The sequence below is a fragment of the Dromiciops gliroides genome, chromosome 2, assembly GCF_019393635.1.
Source record: "Dromiciops gliroides isolate mDroGli1 chromosome 2, mDroGli1.pri, whole genome shotgun sequence".
Taxonomy (NCBI): domain Eukaryota; kingdom Metazoa; phylum Chordata; class Mammalia; order Microbiotheria; family Microbiotheriidae; genus Dromiciops; species Dromiciops gliroides.
In genome coordinates, this window is record NC_057862.1 from 289,888,482 (window position 1) to 289,900,488 (window position 12,007).

The 12,007-nt window shown below is 44.2% G+C and overlaps 1 protein-coding gene across 5 annotated transcripts in view; it reads right to left on the reverse strand.

Moving 5' to 3' along the window:
- ASPG (asparaginase) overlaps positions 1 to 11,311 on the reverse strand; it is a 140,827-nt gene extending 129,516 nt beyond the window's left edge. For 4 of the 5 annotated variants that reach the window (XM_043989650.1, XM_043989649.1, XM_043989648.1 and 1 more), the window contains exon 1: positions 11,021 to 11,311. In XM_043989650.1, the coding sequence (XP_043845585.1) occupies positions 11,021 to 11,102 (82 nt within the window). In that variant the 5' untranslated portion in view covers positions 11,103 to 11,311. The remainder of the gene's footprint in view (positions 1 to 11,020) is intronic. The other variant, XM_043989646.1, reaches the window with a different exon arrangement.
- Positions 11,312 to 12,007: the final 696 nt, after the last annotated feature.

Consider the following 12,007-nt stretch of genomic DNA (forward strand, 5'->3'; position numbering starts at 1 on the left):
TTAAGTCTAGTACGTTATCATTCAGTCCCACTTCAACCATGATGATTCCCTTGATGTGGATTACAGGCAACAGAACAAGACTCAAAGCAAGAAGTCCTGGGTTTGCTACCAATTTTTAACATGTAATAAAGCTGTGACACATGAAAAGATTACAGGATGTTTGTCCACTAGGAAGAGGATGGGGAGCTCACTCCCTAGAGAATCAGGAGGTTGTGTAGCTATAGCTGAATCCAGTCTGTTAACCATGTGTTGAAGGGGCAGCTGATTAGCTGAGAAAGCATTCAAAAAGGCCTGTCAGAGTTAGCTGTTTCTTTTGCTGCACTTGTTTTTGCCCTCATTCAGTGATTCCTTCAGTCATGGCAACCAGTGAGAGACAATTCTGAAAGAGAAGAATGTGCTTTTCTGTTCTTGGTGAAAAGAGTGGAATCTCTACAGTCTAGAAAAGCCAGAGGGTACTTAGGTATTCCAACAATTCTCAAGTCTGGGTTTCAGAGCCAACACACCAATGATGCCCAAAGGAGCAAGAAGTGACCCTCAAGACCCCAGACCAGAGGTAGCTGAGATGCAGGCTCATCCAGCAGTCGTGTCACATCTGTATACGAACTCAGTGTGATGAAGTCTATGTAGGAACTCAGCCAAACTGAGCCTCATTGGAGACCAACAAGGCTGAGAGAAATATGCCCTCAGGGTGTTGGAAGGGAAATGGTGGTAATTTATTCTTGCTACACCTTTGAAGTAAATATCCCTTTGTAAAAGGAAATCTATGTTAACTGGTCAAACAGAACTGGACGGTAGTAACTGGCCTCTAATGGGGCAAGGGCACAGCTAGTGGGGCTAAGCCAAGATCTGGCTTGACTTGGGGGCAGGAAACCTGACTCTGAAACTTACAGACTGTGTCACCTAGGGCAGGCAGGTCACTATCTTTTTGAGCCTCACCTTCTGCATCTATGAAATGGAATTAATAAAACTTGCATTATATTTCTCAGTGGGGCATCAGAATCATATAGGATGATAACATAAAATGAAAACTCCTTTTGGGCATCCAAAAGAGGATACCTCAACCTCTCAAGGTACCCTAGGACCCTGACAAGTAGATGTATCAGCCTGGCTCTGCCAGGAGAGGGGACCAGAGCGATACTTCACTACCTAATCAAGGAGTTTCGTACCCACTTAACTCAGTTTTCACCTTATAAGGGGGCTATACTGGGTGTTTTCTGAAACGCCTTCCAGTTCTAAATCTTTTTTTTTTTTTTTTTTGGTGAGGCAATTGGGGTTAAGTGACTTGCCTAGGGTCACACAGCTAGTAAGTGTCAAGTGTCTGAGGCTGGATTTGAACTCAGGTCCTCCTGAATCCAAGGCCAGTGCTTTATCCACTGCACCACCCAGCTGCCCCAGTTCTAAATCTTATAATCCTGTGACTCCCACTTCCACAAAGGATCAACCTGAAAAGATAGCATGACTCTGGGTTTCTAAGCTCAGTGATTCTCACACCCCAACCCCCAAAAGGTCATAGTCCAAATCTGGCTGGGAGAAGGGTTCCCACCTCCCACATTCCTCCAAGTCTCTACAGGGTCTAGGGGCAGAGAGGTATAGAAAAGAACATTTAACAATTAACCAGCTGTTTCCTAGAAAGCAACACCAGAATAGTCAGGACAGAGTTTGAGGCTAAGTGATAGAGGTCATTTCCTTTGGGAAATCAGTCACAGGATGGGTCGTAGGCAGGACTGGAACACAGAACTCCGGAACAGAGATTTCCAGAGTTAGAATACATTTTTTTTAATGCAATTTAGAAGCCATGTAGTATAACACCCCCATTTGTAAGATGAGGATTCTCCTCTCTGGTCCTGCTTTCTAACATGGTACAGTGGGAAAAGCACCAAACTTAGGAGTCTCAGAATTTGAATTCAAAATCCCATCTCTGCCACTTATTGTGTGTGTGACATTAGGCAAGCCTCTTAAACTCTTAGCCTCAACGTTTTTATTCATAAAATGAAGGGGCTGGAATGAATGACTTCTCAGGTCCCTTTCAGTTTTAGATCCATGGTCCTAATAATAGTCGTGCTACCTATGTCAAATGGTTGTTGTTGGAACCCAATTAAATCATAGAGGTGACTTTATTTATTTCCACATTCCAGATTTCATCCCTGCTGGTCCTCCCTTCACCAACATAGAGAGCCCCTATACACCTTAGCAGATAGTTTTCCTGCATTACTGTCTGATTAAAAAAAAAAATCTCTCATATCTCAGAATTTTCTCATAGCCATCCCTCTAGTTTGGGGTCTCTTCACTTAGCCAGGCCAGTGCTTGGATGACAAGTTTCCTACAACAGCAGGAACAGCAGTTTTTATAACACTTTAAGGTTTACAAAGCACTTTATATATATTAACTCATTTGATCCTCATAACAATCCTGTGAAATGGGTATTATTGTTATTATTATTATTATTATTATTATTATTATTATTATTATTTTACAGATGAGAAAACTATGGCTGACTTGCCAAGGGTACAAGGTTTTCTACCTTGGTAGGACCAAAAAGAAGTTACACTCTCCAGGGACAGGGAGTTGAGGTCAATGTTGGGGAGAACAACTGTGCTTGCCCTATCCTTCTCCACCCCGACCCCAATCATCATGGAGACAATATCCCCATGGTCCTAAGGAAGGAAACTCTGGGTACTATTTCAGGCAGGGTTGTAAGCAGCTGAGGGCGCCTTCTTAGAACTTATCATCCTAGACCACACAGGTAGCCACTTGTCACCACAATGGATAATGGCAGCCCCACCTGAATCAGAATCACAAAATCTGAGAGTAGGAAAGGGACCTTTTAATCCAGTTCTCCAACACACCCAACAATTCAGCCTCTGCTTATGAACCTTCCAGTGAGAGGAAATCCACTCCCTCCCATAGGTCTCTCTTCTACTTATAGACAATTATAATTGTTAGCAAGTTAACATGGGGCTTTTGAATCTACCTTCTTTCCCTGACTTCTATCCTCTAGGGTCAAGCAGAATAAAGCTGTGCTTTCTCTTCCACAGAACAGCCCACTTTGAAGACTAGTGATCAAGTGCCCTGCCCTATGAAATCTTCTCCAATACAAATGAAACATCTTATAATGCTCAACCACTCTATTCATTGGTCACCAGTCCCTTCCCCATTCTAGTCAGCCTGTTCTGAACTATCTCCAGCTTATCAATGAGTTTCCTAAAATGAGATCCCAGAAATCCCCCAGATGGGGGTCCGCCTAGAGCAAAAATCAGCTCAAGATTATCACCTCCCTAGCTCTGGACACAATGCCTCTCTTAAAAAAGTCTAAAACTAGTTTTCTTGATCGCTATGTTACACTGTTGAATCATACTGAACTTAAGTTCCACTAAAACTCACAGATCTTTTTCACATAAACTTGGCCTTTAGCATTTTTTTAAACTGTGTTTAATTTAGAATCATCTGGCAACCACTTCACTTATATGAGAAAATGGAAGGGTATCAGTGGAGACCAATCACTACTTGGCAGCATATTGTGGCAAAGGCAACAGTAATTAAGATTTATAGGGGGGAAAAAAGGGGCAGCTAGGTGGCGCAGTGGATGGAGCACCAGCCCTGGAGTCAGGAGGACCTGAGTACAAATCCAGCCTCAGACACTTAACACTTACTGGCTGTGTGACCCTAGGCAAGTCACTTAACCCCAATTGCCTTGCCAAAAAAACAAAAAACAAAAAAAAAACCCACAAACAACAACAAAAAAAGATTTCTAGGGCAGCTAGGTGGTGCAGTAGATAAAGCACCAGCCCTGGATTCAGGAGGACCTGAGTTCAAATCTGGCCTCAGACACTTGACACTTAACTAGTTGTGTGACCCTGGGCAAGTCACTTAGCCCTCATTGCCCTGCAAAAAAAAAAAAAGATTTATATAGCTTCCCAGGTTTACAGAGCACAAGACATTGAACAACTGCCAAGGCTTTAGGGTATCCATACAGAGAAGAGTTTGCCCATAGTCGTGGTCATGGTCAGCTAGCATCACAAGGGGGGATTTCAACCATGGTGTCTTCTGACTTCAAATTTAGCACAGTTTGTACACTGCTGAACTACCTCTTCTGATATGCAAAGTGCTGGGTTTGGGTCAGGTCAACTGACTCTGAAACTTACTGCCTATGTGACTTTAGGCAAGTTTCTGTATCTGAGTTCAGTTTCTATAATAAATGAAGTAGAATTACTATAAATTGCATCCCATACCTCAATGAGGTATGAGAATCAAATGGGATGACAACATAAAATTGAAACTCCTTTGCATGAGTAAAGTCAATGAAATAGAGTTAGAAGAGAAATGGCAAAGTGGGGGTAGGGAATGGGGAGGAGGAAATATAGGGTGTTCCAAAGTTTAAAATAAGATATTAAGAACACTATACAATTGCTTTGAACATCACTGATAAAACATGAAGAAGTCATTATTTCTCCAGTCTAAAGTTCTTTCTAAACTTAAGTAAAAGGAGGAAACTCCATCAGTACTTAGATTAAACTTCTTAGGAAACAATACCCTTTACTAAAATCCTTCCTTAAGGCCTTTCTTTCAGAAAGTGTGTAAAAGGTCAAGAATGAGAGCTGAAGGCCCAGGAAATGGATTAAGTAACCAAACTTGGGACAAGAAACATCTCTGAGCTAGTTACAATCTGGTCTTCCCCATCCAGGACTGAGTTATGGGCCTCCCAAGGGCAGTGCAGGTCTTTCCTTATTTCCTGAAGGGATCTGGGTATTGATCACCGGAAGAAGAAGGTTCCTTTGATTATTACTGGAGAGCCTGGGATAGCAGTGGTCAAAGAAGGAATTGGGTAGTTTTAGGAGATTCAGTGATGGAATAAAATGTTAAACCCAAACTGGATTTCATCACCTTTTCCTTTTTGAAGATTCCTATAAATGTTACTTCAAATTGTCGTGTTAAATAAATGTCTAAGGGCATAAGTGAACTCTGTGAGAAACTAATCAGGAAGGTCATCGTAAGCTAGGGAAATGGTGATGGACTATAGGTCACCTCTCTCTATGTCTCACTTTTCCTGTCTCTCACCCAGAAATGCCTGGATTTAGAATAAGATAAATTAATTTAAAAAATTGTTTCTGGCTGACATGTGCCCAAAACACAGAGTAGTGTATTAATCATAATTTGTATGAACTGATGATGCAAATTGAAATAAGCAGAAAAAACGAGGGCATTATATACACAATGACTATGGGAAGATAAATGAAACAAAGTCACTGAAAGGAAGTTGCACATCATTGGAAAACCAATAAAGATCCAAGAGAAGAGATGCTGAAACATAAATCCTCTTCCTCATGGCATAGAGGTACAAGACTACTAGGACAGACTATCATTGGAAGGCATGCTACAGAATATTTTCATTTAATTGTTTTCTGTGTCACAAGAGAGGGTTCAGTCTGGAGGGGGTAAGAAATGATCAATATAAAGAAAGCTATCTATAAAACTTTTTTTAAAGAATTGTTATGGGGGAAATTGATGGGGGGGGCGGGGTAGGAGTCCTTAGGAATTCCTCTTTAAAGAATTATACCCTCTTGCACACAAATCCAATTGGAATAAAATAATAGTTTATTTAGGTGCTAGGGGGAAAAAAACCAAGAGAGAAATCCTTGGACTTCTCATGGAGAGAAGTCCTGGCACAGAGGCTTGGCTTGCTGAGATACCTTTCTCAAGCAGGAGCCAGGCAGATCCTTTTATAGAGGACCAATGGTGGTCCAATGAGGTGATCATCTGATTGTGGAAAGTTCCCTTATTGGGGAAGGACCATCCGCCACAGATGGTGGCTGGGGGAAGTTGGGTATGGGGTGGTTCTGGATCTCTAAAGCCATCTCTCTCCCCGTCATGCCACAAAGGCAGCAGCCACACCTAATCTTAACTCCCCAAGGGGTGGAGGAGACTGGAATCAAGGGTGGTGGTTGTGTCTTTTGGTTTAGTTTTTCAAGGAGAAGGTTCTTTGATTTACTGCAGAAAACTTCTGAGGTACCCCGGGGGCCCATAACAGAATCAAAAGGGATAAGGCATTTTACAAACCTTAAAGTGTAATACAGAAAGGTTAGTTATGTTCCTCCTATTGCATACAGGAAACATCCTTTTCAAATTAACTTCTCCACCTTTTCCCCTTCAAACCCCAGTTCCCTGAACTTTGGAAGTGCACAGGGGCTGATCCTCCCACACTAGGAATAGCTGTTTACCCAGTGAAAGCAAGAGTTGTTTCAACAGTGATATACCAAACAAGTTTGCTGTGATCGATGCCTCCAGAGAACATAATAACCTAGTTGATTATTAATACCTCAAGCTAGGTGGATTCAAAGAACCGTAGAGGTCAACTAGTCATTGGACAGAAGTGCTGAAGCCAAGCGACTTGCCCAAGGTCACACAGCAAGTCAATATCAAAGGTGATTATCATTATCACTCATTTCAACTTTCTTTTTTTCCCCAGATACTTAGTAATTTATTAATTAGACTATCCCAGAATCAATCTCATTTCAACTTTCTTGAAATTTAAAAAACCATTTTCCCTTAAAAAACAATCCTGGGGGGCAGCTAGGTGGCGCAGTGGATAGAGCACCAGCCCTGGAGTCAGGAGTACCTGAGTTCAAATCTGGCCTCAGACACTTAACACTTACTAGCTGTGTGACCCTGGGCAAGTCACTTAACCCCAATTGCCTCACTAAAAAAAAAAAAAAAAAACAATCCTGTAGGAAAGTAGTAATATTTATTATTCCTAGATCCATAGGGACAGCTAGGTAATACAGTGGACAGAGCTCTGGCCCTGAAGTTGGGTGGACCTGAGTTCAAATCTCACCTGAGACACTTACTAGCTGTGTGACCCTGGATAAGTCACTTAATCCCAATTGCCTTAAAACATCTGGGGCCATCTCCAGTTCTCCTGGACCCAAATGGCTCAGGAGGAGAGAGTAAGGTTGGTGACCTTGCACAGACCTCCATCATTTAAATCCAATTCACTTTTAAATACAGTTCCCATCACCCTGATATCATAGTCCTCTTAGAGAGGAAGGACAAACAACATCCTTCGATCAGAGGTACTTGAATTGAGGTCCATGAACTTTTCATAAAAATATATTTTGATTCCTGTATTTTAGTAGAATTGGTTTCTTTAGAGCCTGAGTTTCTCATGCATCTGAAGACATTATTCTGAGAAGGGCTCCATAGGCTTCATCAGACTGCCACAGGGGTCCATGCCACCCTGCCTTAAAGAGTCAGAGAAGTCATGTGCCCAGGACAGCAAGGCTAGACAGTAGAGGCAAACCAAGACTCAAGTCCAAGTGTCCAGCCTCCAAATCCAGGCCTTCTTTTATTACACCGGAGCTGTCCAAACAGGAAGACTTCTCTCAATGCAGACAAGACCAACAGTCTCACCAAAGCCAAGAATATACCCTAGAATTTTCCCCCCAACTGCTGATAAGGGGAGGGGAAGGGAAAGGGGAAAGGAAAGAGGAAGAAGAGGTCCAGAGGTCCAGAATATGGTTGAATTCTCCTTTGCCTGCCATAATTCGGTCTGCACAGCTAAGAAGCCAGGGAGGCCTAGAGGAATCGTTCAACACTGATGCCTTTCCCCAAAGTCCCCAACCCCATCACTCAGAAGCCCTTATTAGAGGGTCAATATGAACTGTAAGTTGTCCTGGGTTGGAAAAACACTCCCTCTCCATCTTATATTTGTATTCCAATGAGCCTGGGGGCCTGGGTTCTTCCTTCTCACATTCCTCAGCATCCTCGGTTTCCTGCCAAGGGCAGCCTAAGAATCACCTCCTACTTGCCTTTCCTGATCGTCCCTTTGTCCAGTTTGTCCCTTTCCCAGAACTTACCTAGTGCTTGTTTTTTTTATAGACTTTTATGGCTACATGTTACTATCTCCAATAAAATGTAAGCTTCCCCAAGGTCAGGAGCTGTTTCATTTGTCTTTGTATGCCCAACATTCCTGAAATGTAATAAATGCTCACTGAGTCTAGTGGCAGTGTAGATTACTAGATACAATACTGGATTTGAGCCTAGACTCTGACAATTATTAGCTAAACCCTGCCTCAACACTTAAGTGACTTGCCCAGGGTGAGAGGAAAGTTGAGAAAGTTTGCGGTTACTTTCACAACAACCCTGGGAGATAGGCACTCTTATTTGCTATTATTACAGTTGAGGAAACTGAGGCAGGCAGAAGTTAAGTAACTTATACAAGGTCAAACAGCTAGTAAGTATCTGAGGCCAGATTTCAAGACTAACATTCTACCCACTGTGCCATCTAGATAATTTTATTAACTACCAACACTATACCATTCTTTTAGAAAGTTATCTGTAGGAGCAGCTAGGTGTCGCAGTGGATAAAGCACCGGCCCTGGATTCAAGAGTTCCTGAGTTCAAATCCGGCCTCAGACACTTGACACTTACTAGCTGTGTGACGTTGGGCAAGTCACTTAACCCCCATTGCCCCGAAAAAAAAAGAAAAAAGAAAGTTATCTGTGACATTGAGAGGTTAAGTTGCCGGTCCATAGTCACACAAGCTAGTGTGTGTCAGAACACAGAATTTCAACCCAGATCTGCCTGGAAAGGGTGGTTCTCTATGCACTACGCAGTTCTGGCCCTTCTGAAAGGGCCCCTGAATACAATTGAGTCAAACATTTTTCAGTTACAGAGGAGGAAATCAAGGGTCAGAGAATGGAAGCAACTTTTTGACAAGTGAATCTGATAAAGAGTTGAGACTAGCAGGGCAGCTAGGTAGCACAGTGGATAAAGCACTGGCCCTGGATTCAGGAGGACCTGAGTTCAAATCTGGCCTCAGACACTTGACACTTACTAGCTGTGTGACCCTGGACAAGTCACTTAATCCTCACTGCCCTGCAAAAAAAAAAAAAAAAAAGAGTTGAGACTAGAAACCCCAGGCTGGGACAAGTCTCTGGGATAGATGAGAAGGTGGTCCTATAAATGGTAAAGAGTCAAACCCTGCCCCCACCTTTGTGAGGGACTTTCAGTTGATTTGAGAGAATGATTTAGCTGGCAAGCACGCAGTCCCTTAAAAAGATGACAAACTCAATCATGAAGTTCATCCGAACCAGTCAAGTGTTTATTTGGTTAAAGTCTATGCAGGAAGGAAAACTGATTGCTTGATGTTTCCATTGCCTGTGTGATTATGACATCCCCAAACTGCTCATGCCCCATGACACCACTTGGTTTTTGATTCTGTGTGACTACATAATGTTCTCTACCTATTTATAGCATTTAAAAAGAGACTGGTCAGGGGTGGCTAGGTGGCGCAGTGGATAAAGCACCGGCCCTGGATTCAGGAGGACCTGAGTTCAAATCCAGCCTCAGACACTTGACACTTACTGGCTGTGTGACCCTGGGCAAGTCACTTAACCCCCATTGCTCCCAAAAATAAAATAAAATACATACATACATAAAAAGAGACTAGTGTCTCCCCAGTCTATTCTCCAGTCAGGTGCCAAAGGGATCTTCCAGAAAGTGCAGTGGCTCCCCACCACCCCCAGGATAAAATACAAAACCCTCTTTGGCATTCCAAGCCCATTCAGACTTACTCCAGCAGCATCCCCCTTTCTAGTTTTCTTACACCTTAAACCTCCCCACATACTTTGATCCAGGGACACTGGCATCCTAGCTGTTCTCCCAAACAAGACATTCCACCTCTTAGCTCCAGGCATTTTGTTGTTCCCCATGCTAGGAATGTTCTCCACCCTCCACTGTCCCACCTTCCAGTTTCTTCAAGTCCCAGATAAAATCCCACCTTCTGTAGGAAGCCTTGCCCTAATCCCTCTTAATTCTAGTGCTTTCTTCTCTTGATTATTTCCTATTTATCCTGTATAAAGTTCATTTGTATATTTTTGTTTGCAAATTCTCTCTCCCCATTAGAGAGTGAGCTCCTCAGGGTTGGGATCGTCTTTTGCTTTTCTTCATATTCCCAGGGCTTAGCACAGGGCCTGGCACATCGGAGGCATCAATAAATACTTGGCTTATTTTAGCCTTGCCTCGGACTGGCAAGATGAAGTCGATGACGGGTGAAGAAGACCACAGACATTCAGTGTTGTCAGAGGTTAGAGAAAGAGATGAGGGGCAGCTAGATGGTGCAGTGGATAGAGCACTCCTGGAGTCAGGAGTACCTGAGTTCAAATCCGGCCTCAGACACTTAACACTTACCAGCTGTGTGACCTTGGGCAAGTCACTTAACCCCAATTGCCTCACTAAAAAATTAAAAAAAAAAAAAAAGAGAAAGAGATGAGTGTGGGCTCTGAACAGGAAGAGGCATGCTTTGCCTCTTGGGTAGCCTTGAACAGACTGTGAGAGCTGAATTTGGAGTCTGTCCCTTGTACCTGTGCATGTCCTCTTCAGGCAGGTCACTTCATTTCTCTAGGGTCTTTGGCCCCTACACTTATGACTTCTACAATGCCTTCTAGGTTCTACGTATATAAGTCGAAGGTGAGATGACAGCTGTCAATGGAGCATGAAAAGAAATCATTCGGCTAGGGAGGGAGAGGACGGGGGGAGCGTGCGTACAGGGAGAGGAAAGTTGAGAAAGTTTGCGGTTACTTGCCTAAGTGCTTTCTGAACCGGGTCACTGAAGATCAGTGCCAGAAAGGGTTAAAGCCACTTGGTCCAGAGGCCTCAATATTTATAGATCAGGGAACCGAAGTCCGAGCCTGAAGTAACTTGCTCGATGAGGGCTCGGCTCTCTATTACAACAGGCAGTCGCCCAACCCATCCAGCCGTGAGCTCTGCCCGCAGCCGGGAGGCCACCGGCACTCACCCCCACCGGAGGTCCGGAGGTGAGCCAGCAGCAGGAGCGCCTGCCCCGTGGGAACCCGACGGAGGAGAGCACAAGCCCGGCCTGCACCTGCATCCCTGCTCGGCCGCGACTTTAAGGATTCGCCGCTCTGGCTGATGGGAGATGGAAGAGTGGGCAGAGGGAACTCGGCAGTGGCACCACACGCACGCACGCACACTCACTCCCACCCCTGACCACCCCCGCACTCACCGCCCTCCTGGCTCCGCATGCCGATGGTGCCGCCAGTGTAAATGGCTAACAGCCTCCGCACAGCATCCCCCGACCGCGCCATGGCCAAGCCTGGTCCTCTAGTGCCCGGGCCTGGGCCAGGGGCTGGAGAAACTACCCCCAGAGGGTGCCCGCCTCCGCCCCGCCCTCATATCCCAGGGGCCAGATAGGCTGCATCCTCCGGGCCATCCAGGACCGAAGCCGAGGGTGGAGGAGGGAGGCTCCTGCCCACTCCCCCCACCCGCTGGGGCGAGAGACCTGACCAGAGAGCTAGTCCTACTTTATTCTTATACTAGTTCTGCCCGAGGCCACCACTGACCCCCATTCTCCCTTCCCCCACTCCCGCAAACAAAGGAACAAGGTATTTAACGTCCGGAGGTCAAATTCTGAAATTGTCGCTTACCCCCCCCCCTCCCATTCCATGACCTTGGGCGAGTCACTTAACCCCTAGAGGCTAAGGAATTTCCTTACCTAAGAAATGCTAGGGATGGGCTAGACTGAGATCAGAATAGTCTTTCAAACTTGTTTGTTTGTACTGTGTTATAGGATAAATTGTTTCCCTAGTTCTGCTTACTTAACTCAGTATCAATCCACACACATGTTCTCAGGTTTCTCTGAAATTCTCCCTTTCTCATTTCTTATAGCACAATTTTATTTTATTATGTTAATATACAATAATTTGTCCAACCATCCCCCAAGTGAGGAGGACCCCTCTTAGTTTCCACTTTTTTGGCACTACGACAAAAAGTCGCCATAAATATTTATGTTCATATGGGGCTTTTTACTCTTTCTTTGATTTCTTTGGGGTCTAGAAATGGTATAGTTGGATCAAAGGTCATGCAGCTTCTTAACCAAAGCAATTCTTTTTTTTTTTTTTTTTTGGTGAGACAATTGGAGTTAAGTGACTTGCCCAGGGTCACACAGCTAGTAAGTGTCAAGTGTCTGAGGCCGGATTTGAACTCAGGTACT